This window comes from Grus americana, chromosome 5 (genome assembly GCF_028858705.1).
Source record: "Grus americana isolate bGruAme1 chromosome 5, bGruAme1.mat, whole genome shotgun sequence".
Classification (NCBI taxonomy): domain Eukaryota; kingdom Metazoa; phylum Chordata; class Aves; order Gruiformes; family Gruidae; genus Grus; species Grus americana.
Window position 1 is genome coordinate 45,511,519 of NC_072856.1, and position 18,540 is coordinate 45,530,058.

An 18,540-nucleotide genomic window follows, 5' to 3' on the forward strand; every position below is an offset into this window, starting at 1 on the left:
TGTTGTTGTTACATGTGTCTGTGATAACTCTAGGTAGCATTTTTCTATCCTTCTCTGTTTCTCTGAATATTTATGGAGAGCATGCGTGAGGATTGTTGATAAAATTAATGATGGAAGGCAACAGCCAGAGCTGCAGGAAGAATATAGGCTAGATAACAACTACAGAGTTCAGGGTAGTCACTCCCTCTGGGAATACTTGTAATCCAGTGAGAACTGAGAACTTCAGCTCATGTTTCCTTCTGTAGGACCAGGCTAGCTGCACTGTACTAAACTTATCCTCTATGAAGCTGAAACAAAGGGTTTAGCCTGCTGTTTAGCTAGGAGTGTGAGGGCTTAGACAGAACTCTAGTTTGGCTAGGGGGAGGCTAGCAGAACCATGGTGTGTGGGTCACTCAAAGCTTCCTTGTCGCTAGAAGAGGTATATAAGTCCAAGAACAGTGCTAAATATTGTGGTGCTTGAACTAACTAGAGCAAAATGTTTGTTCTTGGAAACTGGGGAATGATATTTTCTTCAGCTTTGCACCAAGCCACTGGTATGCGTCAGAGGCTGCTGTGCCCAGTCTGTGTGTCTCAAACTACTCTGGTCCTTCCTGCAGGAACAGCTGTTTTTCTTCTTCACTGTCTCCATTGATTGCTTACAGTAGCGCCCTGATTTCCCTCATCAGCAGCTTACTTGGGGTTACTGTTTCACATGCATTTAGTAACCTAGATACCAACTAAAGGGGTTGGAGACACAGCAGATAACAGAATAAATTGCAGGCATTTAAAGATTGAAGGCTGTGAAAAGTTGCAAAGATAAAAGAGGAACCATGCAGAACCTCCGTATAAACACACACACAAATGGTCAAAAATGTCTGAGAAGCTTGAATAGGCCTTCTCCTCTAACAGCCTATCTGAGGATAGCTATGGGGCTCTGCAGAGAAGAAGCATAAAGGTGCCACAAATGATCTAACCAAAAGTAAAGATGATGCTCAAAGGAAGAGAGGGTCAGGCAGTATGGAAACTTTTAACCAGATTGTCCAGAAAACAGTTCACTGGTGGTTAGTACTGCAGCCATAGAAGAATACCTGTAGTAGATACCGTTGTGCAGTTGGCTCAAGCTCTTGAGGACAGTTTCCTTGAGATGAAATAAAAAGGAGAATAAAAGTCAGCATTTCTGCAAAGCAGCTCAGGAATCTGAAACAAGCCACCACTACAATGAAAGTGTGGCAGCCTCATCCTCGTTTCACAGAGAGCCAGAAGTTGTGTGTGAGCTGTGTGCCACTGGCACAACGAGAGAGAAGGCAGAGGTTCTCATGCGTAACTACAGAGAGGAAGCTAAATCTGTAAGCTGTCATTTGGGAGTTATTTGTAGTGTCTGAACAGACAGTTTCTTATCAAATTTCCTGAAAGTTTAACAGGATTTTTTCTATTAAAGAAATACTAAGAATACTAGGAACATTCAAAATGCTTCTGACTTGATTTTTCACTGAAATTGAACATCCAGCTGCTAGTGGGTTGTCAGTCATTCTGAAAATGCAGCCATTATCACATTGCTTTTTTATTCTGTGTTACTTTGAGGGTCCCTCAGCATTACACTGACTGTTTCCTGCTTCATGGAATTTAGCAATTCAATTAGTATTAGTGAAATTGAGTGATTGTGAACTAATAAATCAATTCTCTTTTCCAAGTTGTCTTCAGAATATAGCTTGCTGAGTAAGAGCTAAGCTAAGTAGTATGGTGGGTTATTCAGTTCCGGCTTTTCTTTATGAGGCTGTGTTTGATATGGTGAGTTCAGATGATGAAGGCAGGAACCTACAGGCTGGTCATTTTTTTTTTTTACTGTATATATTAACAATGTAAGGTGTATGGAGATGTTTTGCCATATTTTGCTGTTTTATTTTCTGTTCCTCTCTAGTGGCGTTAGGTGAATAGTGCATGAGTTCTTTTTCTCAAGAAAGTAAAGTTCTAGGTAAAAAAGGTGTCATATTTCTGACCAGAATTTAGCTTTTGAACAACTGGAAAGAAACATCAGGGAAGTTCTGTAGCTACGTGGAATACCTCATAGTTAGAAATTTATTATATTTATTATTCTTTCTTTTTAAAAACGCTAACACACAAAGCAGGTTTTAGGGAGAATAGAGGATGAAGGACACTTTATGAAAATGTAACAGTATAGTCCTAGGCAGCTTCTCTGTTCCTGGGCTGGACTCTTGTCTTCAAGAGCCTGGAAACAGGAACAATCTGAAAGTATAACCCCTCAGTACAGTTGTGGAGGGGATGCACAAGGTGATGACCCCAGCTGGTTTGGTTTGGTTTGGTTTGGTTTGGTTTGATTTGTAAAGGTGATAGCAACTGAGTGAAATCTGTCTTCTGTCTTTGTGCTTCTCTCTTATGCTGGCTGTCAACTTCTTGAGACTTTATGAAAGTTTTATTTTAAAAGCTTCAGAAAACAAAATGGCTCTGGGGTTCCATTTTGCTATTGCAAAAGTACAGTGTGCTAATACCCTATATAATTACAAACAAATAGGAATCGTGATTAAGGCTGGGCAAGACTGATGTCTGGCTTCAGACTTGACAGGACTTTCACCTTTTCATACTTGGACTGATTAACAGTGATGCAGTTTTATTGTGCTAATGTTTATATTACTAATGTCCACATGGCTTTTCCACTGCGTGTACTGGGAGGGAAAAAAAAAAAGCATTAGAGTTATTGATTAGGAGAGGTAAAAGTTAGTAATATCCTATCTGAGTTTGACAGCAGTGAAGACTGCTAATTCATGCAAAGTCTCAGATCTCCACCTAATCTGGTTTAAAGCATGAGTCCAAAACTAATTTATTTGTATTCTAGTTCTCTTGAGAATACTTCATGCAGAAAGTGAATGTCAAAACTCAATCTGAAGGTAGGGAGGAAACTTCTTGATTTTATTCCCTGTGATTCCCAGGTCTGTATCTGAGTTTAGTTGCAGGATGATGTACAGTTGTCTGTTTACTTTGGACATTCACCTGGCACCCATATCTGCATGAATGCCAAGTCCTGAAGGTATGCAACTCTTTGAAATAAAGTGTATCATCATCTGAAACAGCTTAAAACTGGATCCTGAACTGCCAAGAGACTAGTTGAAGCTGGTGTGGATCTAATCCATGTAGAAGGCAGGCTGCTGTTCTTAGTTTTCTAGGGATTCCCTTCTTTAGGCTAAGGTGCAGAGCAGTGTCTGAACACCATCCAAATGAGATCAATGTGTGAGCAGTGTGGTCCAGTATGGAGCAATGAACAGAGCCTGCTTGCAAACTAGTGATAGTAAGGGGCGTTCCTGCACTTATTCTTCTCTGCATCTAGCACACTTCAGATTTTTTTCATTTTACAGGAAATCTATAGGTAGACTGTGTATTTCTAAAGTTTTTTATATCCAAGATTATTGTATAGTCCTTCTTAAGAAAGTCATGTATGTCTTGTTATTGGAAACCTGAAATTAGAGTTAACATTGGAGGTGCTAAGCTGTGACTGGCTGTTGTCTACCCACTGTTTGAATTAACATTATTCCTGAAATGCAGCCTCTTTTATATAAGCTTAAGGAAAGAAAAGAAGAGATTCTTCTAGCAGGTATGCAAAAATACAAGCTTCAAAATTGTCCTGCACCAGGAAAAGAAAAAAAAAGGCAAATAAACACAACAGGCATTTAAACAAGACACAATCACTTTGTATTGTTTTCCAGATCTAAACAAAGAAAATGCCTGGGATTTGGAGATTCTTTTATCAGCCAGTGTCTCTCAACTCTGTTGGAGTGTTAAGGGGTGGGGGTGGGACGGGATGGGATATGTACTGTTGCCACTGTGCATGGCCTGTGTCAGACTCCCAGCCATTTGCTACAGTAGGGTGGAATTCCCAGCTGCCCAGCCTTGTCCAGGCTTCCTCAGCTTCTGCCAGGCTTCCCTGCAGCCTCGGAAGGCAGTAGATTGTTGAACACCAATGTATTTATTTTTATGTTGTTACCACATTCCCAAGAGGAACCTTGGCTATGATTTCAGTTGGTCTCACCACACTGTCCAAATCCTTCATCAGGAGCAGCTGGGAAAAGAAATCACTCAGGTTTCTGCACAGCACATTGCTGGTACGCCTCCTCCCTCCCACTAATCCTGTTAATTCCAGTCTTCATTTGCCATCCTCCTGGTTCTCTCTTGTTGCTGTGACTGACTGCACAAGTGGTCTTGACTTTGAAAGGTGACCTTCAAATGTACACCTCAAGTAACCTCTACCTCAGACTACTTGGGCTACTCAGGTACAAGATATGACAAAAAAGAACAACTTTTGATGTCACCTCATTACTTATCCCAGTCCAGGAATTGAGTAATGATGAGCTCTTCCACATAAATCCTTCCAGAACCACCTGTCTGGATGAGAAGCTCAGGGGGTGGGTCACTGAATGGGAACAGCAGTGTGACATCCAGCACCTTGCATCAAACTTTTCCAGTGCAGCCTCTCACCCTGCGTACAGCCTTTGTCAACAGCAGTAATAACTTTGTCATCATCTCTCACTGTAATGCCATCTCCGTGGCAGAGAAAGGGTTATTGAGAAACGGAATCAGTCCATTTTATCATATTTTTGGAAAGCAGTAGAGCTTGAGGTGAATCCTACTATTGTGCCTCCCTTTTTGGGAGGGCAAAGAATCAGTTACAATGGAGGATATTTGGTTTCACATTTGTTCTTAGAATTATCTTCCTAAAGCCATTGTTCTCTCACGCATCACAAAGACATCCTGAATCTTCTTTCCCTCTCCCTGCTGACTTCCACAGTCTCATAAAGAGGGCAAACAGGAAGGGGGAAAAGATAATTTCTCTCCCTGCTATAGTTGCTGCATCTGTCCCAGGTCAGATAATGATAGACAAGCCTGTAGTACCAGGTGGACCAGAAGGGAAAGGAGAAGGGTAAGGAAAAGACCTTCTCCTTACCCCATTTCTTGGTACTCTTTGAAGGGGCAGGGAACCATTACCTTATCACTAGCAATGAGCAAATATTGATGTCTCTAACCAGTACCTTTAAAATAGATACAAATTATCAACAAGGCATGACTATGTTAGAGTTTATCCAGTTATCATAAATCTGTGTGTAAGTCCTATTAAATCCCAGAAGAGTGTAAAAAAGCTCTGCCAAAAGCAGCATTCCAGGCCCTTCTCAGATGATGTTAGGAAGATAATGTCCAACTCAGCCATCACCTCTCAGTTAGAGCTGAGGGTCAGTGTTCACTTCTAATGATCAGAAATGACATTTATTCCTTAACTTCTGAGAGCAGCCTGCCTTTTGCCTTTCTTTTATGAAAGGAAGAAGCTTCTTCCTGTTGCTACTGGTCTCATGCCACTGAAAGGACATTCCAAGTCTCAGGACCACTGGGAAAGCAGGAGAAAAAGGAAAGGACAGTCTCCAGAAATTGGCTTCCCTGTTTAAGAACTAGAACCCAGCTTGAATTTTAGGAGCCTTCACTTCTGACAGACTCAAAGAAAACTCCAAAGCAGGATAAGTAATGACTTCAGGCAGTTGGCATTTTTGCCTGACTGGAGGCTGAGCGTTGCTTGTTCTCAGTAGTTAGGTGATGGCGAATGGCCTGTATTTCCTTGCTGTGTTGGAAATGTCATTCAAGATCAGGTGTGCAAAGACTGGGGAGAGGTTATGTAATATCTTGGCTACTTCTGCCTCACATCTGGCCCTTTGGCATTAAGATACCTATGGAGAGGATGACTTTGCCCATCCAAATTGGATTTTGTTTTAATCTGGCATTATTTTATTGAGACTAAAAATAGAAGCCAAAATGTGTGTGAATAGGGTAAAAGGAGTGTCTGAAGTTACGAAATGAAATGCGAGGAAGAGCCAGAGAAGAGACAGCCACAACAAACCAGGGAGTAGGGAGCTGAATAAGAGAAATCAGAATGAAGGCTGTCAAGTACAGAAGGGCGTTAGCAGTTGGGGTGAGGAGCCTACCCAGTGTCTTCTCTCTAACTTGGGGAGCAGGAACGCGCATGCTGGCTTCCACTACTATTTCTCCACTTTTTAATGAGGTTGCTCACTGCTCTTTTCATGCAGGGAGGTTTCACTCAAATACAGTTGTGTGTACTGTTTGTGACACCCCCCCCCCCCCCAGTAAATTTTCTTGACTTGGAACTGCTGCTTTTCCTTGTCTGCCTGGTCCAGCAAGCCAACTTGAAATCGTGCCCAAAAGATGGGGGAGGGAAGGCTGGTGTTCTGTTGTCAGCTGTCATGGCTTGCTAGTGTCAGTCACCCATGGATATAAATAAACCCCATCTATTTATTGCCTTTCTTAGTTGCACTATATATTATCAAGAGAATTCTGGGCATCACTCTAGGATTAGAAATTCCCTCTCCTGTGGGATAAAAAAATCTGAATTTCTAGGATTATCAGAGCTTTTCAGGGAGCAAGGAAGTTCCTGTTTTTGACCCTAGATTCAGGAAGCTTCAGCATGCTTCCCAGTTCTGCCACAGACTTACTGTGGGTATGATGAAACGGCCCAAACTAGCTCTAAAAAATGTTAGCATGGGTCCCTGACCCTGTACTGTCATCTAGCCTAGTGCTCTGCTCTGTCTCATTCCTGCAGCTTGGAAGCAGAGTAGATTAGGTGCTGGTGTCTGACCAAAGCTGTGTACATATATGCTGGGAAAGTCTATATGGCACTGAATTTTAGTGTGCAGGTATCCTGTAAATGACTTCACACAACTCCTGTGATTTCCTTAGGACTCAGAATCATACCCATAAAAGGGAAGTAATCTTTTTCTTTCCCCTGTGTAACTGTTCTAAGTAAAAAAGTGTTGAAGTTTCTAAGGTGCAGTCATGAATGACACAATAGTATGTAAATATGTGGACAGACATCCGGGCAGATACTTTAACACCTCCTGGCAGGCAGAGAATAAAGGAGATTCATTCATGTGTGTGGTGATTCACTGTAATGACTCTTATCACTAGGGAGAATCAACCTTTAATGTTGGCTGCTGTCAGGAATGATTTTTTTTTTCTGTCCCCCTTACTCAACCAGGAGGAGGTGGAATGCTCACCAGTAGCTTTGGAATGATAAAACATCATAGAATTCTATATATTAATATTTATGAAATGATTGAATTGGCCATGAGCTGCATGCATGGTAGGAACCTACATACTTGTAGACATAGGAATGCCCCTCTCTGTGTTGAGTCCTCAAGGTAGTCATATAAGAGAAACTCACACAAAGTGATTTTAATTGAGTTTGTGAGAAAAGAGGAACTGTACTGTGCATTTGTGTAGGAAAAGGTAGGCTCAAAAGTCTCTTCAAAACAGGAAGATGAGGTTGAAGTTGGCTGCCTCTCTCCTGTGCCTTTGTTTCCTTAATTTCAGCATATTGCAAGGGATAAGTTTCTGGACTGGTATCCTATTTCAATACATATAGTTGACAGTTTGGTTCCTAATTCAGGTTCCAAACTTCCTGTGCAGTGACATAGCTGGCAATCCTGCTTTCTAAACATCTTTCCAGATCCTCTGTGCTGTGTGATGTTTGGCTCTATGCTGGGCTTTCAAGGAGAGCATATTTTAAAAAATATAGCATATTTTTAATAAACAGCTCTCAACAACTGTCACTCACATTTAGGAGCAAACTGATATGCTAAATACACAGGACAAGCTTTACCTACTAGATTAGCTATAAAATGCAAACTATCCAAAATAAACTTGGTATATTTCTGAGTGCTTTGGATTTTTCTTTTTAAAGGACTAAGGATTTGTAAGTAAAAGAAGTGAAGATGACATTGACTTTTTCCCATAACATATCTAAGTAGGAAAACGTTGTCGTGTGTAGAATTAAAATCTATCTTTATAATAATGGGAAGGTTTGTTTTTTTTCCTTAGCCCCGTTTTGTTTCTTTTAAAGATCAACCTTCTCACACCCCTGCACCAAGGTCCTCAGCATCTTTCAGAGTGGGGAAGTAGACTCCCATGCAAGTGAATGAGTAAAGACACAAAGAAAGAGACAAAGCATACTGATATGGGAGAATGAATTAGAGCTACTGGAGGAGTATGTGAAGAGATGAGTCAGAGGAAGAGTGAAGAGGGTATTCTGGGGCTTGAGAGGAATACCAGCAGTACTTTTTCACACAGTAGCTTATTAAGTTAGTTTTTGTCATACTGATCTGTGATCTCATCTGTTACTGCAGAGAGAAGTTGTGGGATAGGGAGATCCAGATTTCTGGTGATGGCTGAGATTTGTAGAGCAGTGCAGCAGTTTTTCCCACAAAACAGTTCCCTGTGATTACTGAAAATCTCTGCTTTGTGTTTTTTCCAGCCTCTGCTCTCCGAGAAGGACTAACACTGAACACCAGGTGAGGAATTTGGGGTGTTGCTTCAAGTATGGGGCAAAGGAAAAAGCAGCAGTGACTTCATACCACCACGCTCCCATAACACCCAGGAAAGCGCGAAGAGGAGACTCTGGTGAGAGGACAACTCACCGAGGAAAGTACCTGAACATCTGTGGAAGCTGGTGATATACCTGCAAGCTGAGGTGAATGATTGCCTCTGAGACCTGCTGCTGCTGAGTCTGGGGGTCCCTTCCTCCACCCTCTTTCCTGATCACTAACTGTGAGATCTTTCTATAAGACAGAGGTCCTCCAGCTGTCTGTATTGTTCTTCCTAAGGTACAAATTTGAACATAAAGTCTCATTTGCTCAGCTATTTCAGTCTGTCCTAGTCTGGTAACAGCCAAGATTCTCTGCTGTCATCACATGGCAACCATCAGTAGAGAAAAATATTAGAACATATGAGTGGAGACATCTGTGTTGGTTGCCATCTTGAATTTTGGCACAGAGCCATAGAGATGATTGGTTTGAATAAAGTAATTTCATTTGTTTGTTTCGGTTATAATTATTAATTCACACCCTCAAAATATTCACTGTCATTATATTGGACAGGATTTTAAATCTGTCTTTATGTTTCACTGTTGGATGCTTAGGTTCTGTGTGGCTTATTTTTGTATTTTGATTTGTTTGTTTAGGCTTTATAAACTTTTTAAATTGGCTGATGTTTTCAGACCCAAGCTTGAACCCTAAGGCCCAGGTGGCTCCTATCAGTTGCAATAGTGGCTTGGTGAAGCACTCCAGTTAAAATTTGCCTAACGCTGAGAAAATTAATTTGCTTGCATTTAGAAAACAACATCAGCAGCTGGAAAATGTATTGGAGAGAAAGATCCACCCGTCCTTAAAATGAACAGGAAGCAGCTTCAGCTCTGGCTCTTTGTTGGTGCCAGGTTAAAGGGAAACTCCGTATTTTGCAACTTCTGCCTTGTCAAACAGCAAGTGGTATGATTGTAATTCTCAAAGGGTACAAAATCTCCTCTTGTTTGTATTGGAGGTCTCAGAGGTTGGATTCTAACAGCCTGTTTGATCTGTTTTCTTATTCCACAGCTCCCCTGTCATTTCTAGCCTGTGTAGTCAGTGTTAAGAGATCATTCGCTTGTGTTGGCGAGTAGATAGTGATCAACTCAAATGGCTGACAGAAGAAACATTGTCAGAGGGGGAAAGTGTTTTCTCTTGAAATGATTGTGTTCATGTTCACTCTTGGATTGTGCATATTTTCTGTCATTCAAGACCAGATAAATTGTGAGAAGATGAAATAATTATGTTCATACCCCATTAGTTTCACTATTGCTCGCTCCAGGCATGAATTTATAGAACAGAATGTGTATTTTTCTGTTTCTGTTCCACTCACGCATATTACAGAGATTGAATACTTAATTTGTCTAAAATGCAGTTCTCTGATGTAGCTGTTCCCTTTCTTACATCATTGGCTTACCTTTCATTTCCTAGACAGTCATGACCCTGTTCACTTTCTCTGCGTTTTTCAGCTGTTCTTCAAGAATCTCTACAGCATTTGTCTGCTGCCTGTGCCGCCATCACATATCATCAGTGACCAAGAGATTTGTAAAATCTTGTGAAGTTACTTTCAGATCATGTCCCTTCTGTTTGTAATCATTGAATTCCACCCACAGATCTCCAAGATAGACGTTTCTACTGGTGCATCAAGTTGTCAGCTCATGATTAGTGACAATTTAGTTGCAAAAGTTGTTATTTCAAATATTGGCACATCTTCAGCAGCTATGGGCTTCAAGGCCTTGGGTCTGTCTTCTCATAGCCTACTCTGCTACTTGTGGTATTGGCTATAGCCTCCAGCTCTGTTCCAGAACTGTTGGAGGGGAATCAGATTTTAGCTTCAGTAAATAATGGATTCCATTTCTTTCTTCCTCCCAGGGGATGTGGGAGGAAGTTATCCTTATTCCACTGGGTTTCATGCGCAGGATCAAGTGACTATAGGATATATATACATCCTTGTGGAATTCTCATCTCTTTTTGTTCTCTAGTTTCTTCATTCATGTTGTCACAGCCACCACTGAAAACTACAGAGAGGTTTGGAGGGTAGAGATTGAAATGCACAGTTAGCCCAGGAAAGGTGATTGTCTTCGAGGATCATTGGCAGGAACAGCATTCTTACATCTTTGGCAAATTACCAATTAGTGCTGGCATATTATGAACACAGGTTAATTGTTTTGTCAGCTTTGCCAGTCTCCCACCCACTCATTTTGAGATAATGATTTATACTCAGTTATAGGCAGCATGTTTTCTGAACTTCTTTGCATTGTATGTTAGATGTAGCCAACACCACATCTATAACTGTGATGACTTAGTAGCAGTATATCAGACATCTTGTCTCTAAGATTTTTGAAATATTAAGAGAAATGCACATTACAGTCTAAGACCCTCATTTTGAAGGGATGAATTTTGTCAGCTTCAGGAGCAGTGAGGTCTTGCATCCTTTGTCGCTGGAAAATTTTTCTTCTGCTTCCAAAAAATAAAAAACCCAGGGATATCAAGACTGGTCTTTTACCTCAAGCCAAACACCTAGACCTTGAAGTCCTCCTGTTCAGCCTCAGGATATGTTAGGGCAGCCAGAACATCAAAGGAGATAGCAGTATTCTTTGCCTTGGGCATATGCTGATCCCAGCTCTGAGCGCAAATGCTCTTACCTTCGGAGCATGTGCAATAAAGAATCAGAAACAAATCCTGCAATTTCAGCATCTCACTTTTTCCATCTCCCTGTACTCCTCAGCCTGGAGTCCATGTATGTCTTTGTGTATAGTGGATACTGTGTACTGAAGGATAACATATTTATTTTGTCTCTTTGCAGCTCTGCTACCTCCATGCCTGTCCCTTGTCAAAAACCTCTGAGTGTGCTTCAGTTAAGAAATTCAGTGGAGGGATAGAACTGTTTCCCACATGTCTTGGAGAAAAGTCATTTTACAGGAAGTATTTTCTAGTACAAGGGAGGAAAGGAGAATAGCAAACATTTTAGATTTATAATAGTTGCACAAGGGGAGTACAATTATATATGTGCTCAAGTGTCGTTTTGTTTGTCTCTGCTTTTATGACATTTACTTCCCTGTATTTGTTAATGAGTTTCAATGAAAGTGCCTTTGTTTACTATGAGAAAAGAAAATAGAAAGCCCCCACAACCATTCAGAATCTACTTCAGTGGTGAGACTGAGTAATGTAACCAAGGGGTCCTGTTGTTCTCCCCTACTCCGAGATGTTTGCATCACTTCTAAGATAAGGAGCCTGTTCCAGTGACAGAGAATCAGGCTTGCTAGCCTTGAAAGGAGTAAGGTGCACATCAGAGTCCTGGAGGCTGAGGTAACGCAGAGTTCATACAAGTGTTTTGTGCTGTGTTTAGGTGATGAGCATACCACAACATAAAAATTAAGGGAAGGATATTAGATTCTGTCCGCCCCAGAAGCAGCTGACTTGTACTCAGTAGGTGAAGTATTAAGTTGACTTTTACGTGGTTCATCTTGGCCTTTAAAACAGCCTCACAAGTTGTGTAAGTGCCATCAGTGGGTGATTGTGTTGTGACGCTATATAGATCACTTAGTCTTGAATGCCAGTGAGACATACTGAAATTTCCATTCTCAAGACTAGATATGCTTTTGGACAATAATAATTTGTTGGAAATACTCCTCATTATGATGCCTGGAAGGTCAACATTCATTTCTCTGTTACTGGTTCCACACTGTGACAGGAGGTTTTGGTATCAAGACCTTTGTTTACTAGTAGGAATCTCAGTGCTGTGCCTCTTCCTCATACTGGAATATGGATAGTTTCTGTGTGCATGGAGTTGAATGGCTGGCAGTGCTGGACCATTCCTCTTCTTTACCTGTGAAAGGAGATCATTGACTTAAGATGAGCTTACAGAACAGACTGGATTCTCAGCTTGCATTCTTTCAGGCCTGTACCTTGTACTAATATACCAGTTCGTCATTTTGGATTATTTGCTGGAAACAAAAGCAGTCTGTTTCCTGACTTATTTTTGTTAAGGTTTACTTGATGAAAACTGCCAAGGACTTTTTTCCTCAGTCAGTCCTACATTTGCTGCTCATGATAATCCTGGGCTCACTGTTTGAATCTGGATGGGTTATGGTGTTTAAATAGTTGGATTTTTTTTGGTTGCAGTAAGTAACTGGCTGATTGATCCTCTTCATACTATTTCCTTTCTGGACACATTATTCCTGTGGATCTGTCATGAGTTTCTTCCAAAAGAAGCATCTGAGCTTTTCTTAAACCTGGGACTTGACTTCCTTTTCTTCTTCCTAGAACCTCATGTTTCTAGAGCTAAGATCTCGTTGTTTACGCCAGGAGGACCTTATTTGATCTTTACACACTCAGGTCTACTCAAACAGTCCTTGAGATTGGTTATACCAAGAGCACAAAACTCATAGTTCTCTTCATGCAGAAAGTGGTTAATTGGAAAAGAGATGGGCAAGGAGGAGTGTAAGGGAGAAAGTGAAAAGGGAGTAATTGTTCACAGTCTTGTCCACTAGAAGAAGTAGGAGCATCAAATGACACTAACAGATATCAGATTCAAAGGAAAAAAAAGGGGGGATTGCAATTTTTTTTCATAGTATGTAATTGACCTGTGGAACTCCTTGTCACAAGATGTTGTGGATACAAAAAAGTGTATGTGGTTTAAAAAGACAAGTAGACAAATCCATTAAAAAGTAGTCTATTAGGGCATATTAAATATTAAAACTAAAAAACAAGCAGGAAGTTTCTAAGACTGGGGAGGTATCACAATGGGCTCTTCCAATTTTTAGCTTTTCTATCAGGCATGTGCTGTTGGCTGCTGTCAGAGATGAGAAGTGGGCTAGATGCTCTTGTAGTCTGACTTTGTACGGATGTTTTATTTTGACGGAGTACAGCCTACTAGAACAGCCAAGGCAAAGCTGCCTTCCACGACAGCAGCATATTCCACCAGAATTCTCTCTGTGGTGTTGGGTTCTCTAGGAAAAGTCTCCATTGTTGACATCTGCCACGTTGTCACATGCAGCGTGTCTACACCTTCACCTGGGTGGACACTATATATTGCAGAGGCTTTCAGAATGATGAAGCTCTTAAAAGAGCATAAAGGACACCAAGATCCACTTCTAGACAGTTATGATTTTGGGGGAAAGTAGGTTGCTGAATGGAGGTCATCCATAATATGATGTTTGTAAATGGTTAGTCCCTTAAATATGGAAAAGAAAATACTTGCCACTAACTCAAGCTCTTATCTTATTCATACACTTTTCACTTCTTACCATCTTTGTCTTCCAAAGCGCTTGAGTGCACAGCACCTTCAGGGTGAATGTGCACAACCACAGCACATCTTAAAGAACTACAGTACCTGGTAACTGCTTTCTTCCCACTTTAGAACCCTACTGTCCTTTCCCAAAGAATGAAATTGAGTTTCCCTGCTGCCTTAGAGATGAGTAGTTAGGAAATGCAAGCTGATCTTCTCCAAAATTGTCGGATTCTGAGTTTTCAAAACAGCCTCTAGTGCAGTTTTAACACAGGACAAACTCCACTGAACTAAAGGTGACAAATAAGACACCAAGTCTGATGTGAGGAGTCTGCTCACTCTGTTACCTTACCAAAAAGGATTTGAAAAAGTTTTCACTGCTGTTTCCAATTTAAAGGAAAGAATCACTAATCATTGTGGAGACCCTGGTATAAAGCCTTTGCCAGTGGTATTCAGTGAATCATAGTGGTTCCCTAGGGAAAAGACTATACTTAACAAGGCCTCTTCTCTACAAGTCCATGCCTACAGCACACATAATGAGCTTGAGAAATCTTACATTCATTGAAAAGGAGTGGCTTCTTTATCTGACCTATCAGACAAAAAAAATTCAATTTGCCTTTAAAAAATTTGATGCAATTGTTAAGAATTTGGGGGCTGTTAGAAATGTATCTTTTATTACTAGAATGTTTGTCATTTGCTTGGGGCAGGTGGAAGAGGTGCTGTTACTGCTAAAAGCAATTTCAGCATTGTATTTGGCCTGGTGTTCTGGAATGTGCAACAGAAGAAAACCCCAGAACATTAGTTTAATTTGGTATCCCTGCAAGAGTATTTTAGAAAATCCCATTTCACCATAGTTATAACAATGCTAAAGTGTAGTCTCCTTCACACAGACTAAGAGGAGACAAGTTACTGTACTCAGTGTAGTTATGTTCAAAAGTCATAAAATCTCCTCAAAAAAATGTTTTGGGGTTATTGATCTAATCCCTGTGTCTTGAGTACTACCATGTCAAAAGTCAGGAAGGGATCTTTGAAAAGTTCCTCTACTGCCAAGTCCAACCGTTTGACTGTCATCACTCCCTCATTCTACTACAAAATTTGTTTTTTCTGAGATTGGAGAGGAAAAATGATAAGGGATTTTTCCCAACTGTTTCCAGTAATTGCTGTATAGGATTCACCTCATGTTTCCCAAGTGGTTTTGCCTTATTTATATGACCTTCTGAAAAAGTCATGCTGTGTCAGATATATTTAATAAATCTAGGATGTCTGTGCCATTCTTCAAGGTGTGCAGATGTACAGCTGGGAATCACTGGGAGGGCAAATGAAGTTGTAGGCATTCCATTAGTGCCACTAGTTACAGTAGTTATGCTTCCAGTTGCATGATGCTTCCCCCATCGGGATTGTCTTCCCTCCTGAAAGTGTGTTTTCTCCACCATTTCTAATTCCAGAAATTGAATGTGGAATACATTTTGTCTATTATATCAGCTAGGATTTCTTTTTCTTATCCACAGACGTACAAAACTCATGTCTCTGTATGTCTACTGAAAAATTCTCATGAAAAGTATCTAAGAATAAAGATTGGTGGCTCTTCCTGCCAAATTGTGGCTCTGCAAGTTTCTTAGGTCTTTTGCATGATGGCTTGGCTGAGGGCAGCTGGAATTGATAAAAATGAAAGATAATTTAAAATGCATAGTCAGCACATTGTAACTGCTGCCACACCATACTTCCCCAAGATTTTATGGTCATCTCCTTTATTTTGTTTTTATTTGTTGTTCTGTTTGTTTCTAGTTCTTCAGATTAGCACAATAGAGCACAACATGGTAGTATCCAAATGAGATCTTCAGATCCTAAAGTATAGTTAGAGATTTCTGTAGCAAGTGTCCTTTGAGGGGGCAGATGTCAAATTGTGTCATGCAAGGCAGCTTGTTGCAAGCTGGATGTCTTCCAGAGACTCTTGTTGCGAGTCAGACTGTCTGCTACTGCTTTCCCCGACAAGTGGAGTTTCCTACAAATGCTTGAAAACAGTGGACATCTCCCAAGCATCTTGTCTACCTGCAAGAGGGTTTCAGCACTTCAAAAGACCATAAATTTTTGTTTCAAGAAAGGACCAGAACATGGTTACCAAGACATTCCCCAGTCATTACACTACATGCATTGCACAAATCCTGTAAGATTTGCCCCTGGCTGCACAGCAAATCTTTGTTTTGTCTGCTTCCTGAAGAGGATAATAACTTCAGGAGAAAAAAGAAATCCTTCCTGAAGAATGTCAGGAAATCTCTGGTTTGATGTGACCCAGCTGGCTTCTTTCATCAAGTGATGTACATGCACTGGCCATGATATATTATTATAATGCTTCATGCTGATTTCTGTATGTGATGAATGAATATCTGTAAACAGCTAGTGAGAAATGTTTGACTGTTGGCAGACCAGAAGTCACCTTTGCTTTCTGCAACATGCATAACCCCTACGTGTAATTATTTCTTGCATTGGTCTCTGTGGACACCAGTGAGAGACCATCTTGCCTAGCCAACTAAGTGGAATGAGAGACAAAGAATATCACCCTGCACAAAGACCACTGCCCCCTGAAAGGGGGAGAAATAAATCTTTGTCTTCAGAAGATACCACTTGAAAGATTTGTGTTCCTTGGTATAATTCAACAGTGCCAGCATATACCACAGGGGACAGAGTTTCTGCCTGAAAGTTGTTCACTAAATCTGCAGGATGTGGGAAACCAATAATGTGTGGGGTTTTTTGCCACAAACCAGAGCTGTAAAGAAGCCCGTATTCTGTACTAGATATAAAGGTCCTTATCCCTAAGTGTATTTTCCATGAAATCATAGCCCAATACTGGAAGAGGCCCAGATGCTTGGTTGAATGCCTTCAGACCATCTCTGCCATCTTCTCTATGCAACTGAGCCCTAGATAAGGATGTTCTAAAAGTAGCTGAGTATCTGAGGTCTGTAATCTTTGAAATTAGTCTTTCCTGGAAACACATTGTGACATCCAAAGTACTGTACCATATTTCTGAAATTACAGGCATAAGTGCCATCTCAAATGCATTAGTGTCATTTAGAGAAGTAAGAGAATGGCAGCCATTAATCAGCAATTTTCATTTGCTGTATTTCTTGTTGGTGTATCTGAATTCATTTCTAAGACAATCTATTTCCCAATGAGTAAAGCTGTCTCATCTCTTCTATGTTGAGTTGTTGTATTATAAAGGATCTTGCATTTGTACAGGGCATCTGAAGACTCTCTTCAAGAGAGGACAAAAGATACTGAGCTTAGTTGCTTCCATCTGTCACTTCTGGAGCTGCATAAAAAATGAACCAGGGCTTAAATGACTTCCCTGTATACAAAAGAAAATATTGGTAAAGCAGAGACCTGAAAGTCCAGCTGTGCTTTTACTAAACATCATAGTATGCATGTTAGTTATTAATTTTATACAGCTTTTGACCAATATATTCTAGTGATTTTGAATGTAAAAAAAAATTAATAGATGTTATTTTTAAAGACTTAGAAGGCCTGTTTTCCTCCTTGCGCTGTATCCAAATTGCTGCTGTTACTTTAAGCAACAATTCACGTAGGTTATAGGCAGCCCATACAACCATCTATTATTTTGCACTACTACAAATCAGTATAGTTTTATAAGTGTGTAGATATCACACTGTTGGCTCCATATGTATTGAAAACTGTGTTTTCTTGATTTATTTCACTGCCTTTCACCTCCTAATCACCGATTAAGAGAAAACAACCTAGTACTATAGAGTTGATGTTCTGCACGCCACTAGAAACATTTGCAGTGGGGTAAGAAACCTCTTCTGCACAATGGAGCTGGCCTTGGAGCTGCATCCTGCTCGCTCTGTGGTACTGAACCTGCCCTGCATTGAACCCCAGACCATATTGAAGACATCTGCCTCATAAGACATTGCAATGGATCCTCTTCTGTCACAGGATGGCTGCAGTGATGTCATTCACAAAGTAGTCTGAGCCTGGAGACCCCCTGTATTTCTGCTCCGATGAGGACGCTCTATTCAGAGGTAAGGAAAGTTTCAGAGCAGCATAGAAAGATAAGGATCTGTGAACTGGGATAATGGAAATTTGGTAGCTGCAACAGAGAGAGACGTGAGACATCACAGGACAGAACAGAACAGAGCTATGATGTTGCCAGAGAAGTGGTCAGGTATGTTTGTCTATTTTTTATTACTTTTGGACAGTCCATCTTGTTTACTGTGTGCATTGATGTCTGTTGGTTATGGAAAGGTGAGACACAAAGCAGCATGTCCCAGTTCACACAGTGGTAACAGGGATGTGCTACTGCTTTTTGTAAGTGCAGTGAGATAGCTAGAGACCGCTCAACTCAAAGACCAGGGAACTAGGACTCATTTATTCTGCAAAGACTATTCTTTGCTGAAATATCAGTGTACATTCCTGGACTTACTGAAGCAGTGTGCCTTGCAGAGCTCTACAGTGCACTACAGCCTGAAAAACAAGGTGTTCAAGTTCAGGTCTAGGCCTCTTGCATGCTATAATAGAGTATGCTACAGAGAAGCAGGGACTACACAGATGGCCGTTTGATCATCTGTGTAGGATCTGTCTTATGGCAGTGCAGAATAGGGTTTTTTCACTCTTTTCTGACGATTGATCTTTGTTACAGTCAGAAAGTGTGCTGTGATTGTTTTCATCAGCTTTTGTTTGTTCCTGTGAACAACAAAAGGGAACTGTTGGGAGCCGTATTCAGTGTTGGCAGTGAAGATCCTGCTTTTTCTTTCCCGTTGTCTTCCTCAATTTGCCAGCTAGTAACAGAGCATATAGAGAACTGCCCTCTGCCTTCTCACACAAGTGTCCTGAAACGTTTTTGTAAGCCTGTGCCCAGGAGTGTATTCAATCTGTTATTAACCCCATGTAGATAGATAGTGTAGTTTGTTGCTGAAA

At 40.7% G+C, this 18,540-nt stretch overlaps 1 protein-coding gene across 3 annotated transcripts in view; it reads left to right on the forward strand.

Moving 5' to 3' along the window:
• Positions 1–17,056, forward strand: part of TTLL5 (tubulin tyrosine ligase like 5) — a 150,404-nt gene extending 133,348 nt beyond the window's left edge. For 2 of the 3 annotated variants that reach the window (XM_054827980.1, XM_054827981.1), the window contains one exon: positions 8,297–17,056. In XM_054827980.1, coding sequence (XP_054683955.1) covers positions 8,297–8,337 — 41 coding nt within the window. In that variant the 3' untranslated portion in view covers positions 8,338–17,056. The remainder of the gene's footprint in view (positions 1–8,296) is intronic. The other variant, XM_054827979.1, reaches the window with a different exon arrangement.
• The last annotated feature ends 1,484 nt before the right edge of the window (positions 17,057–18,540 follow it).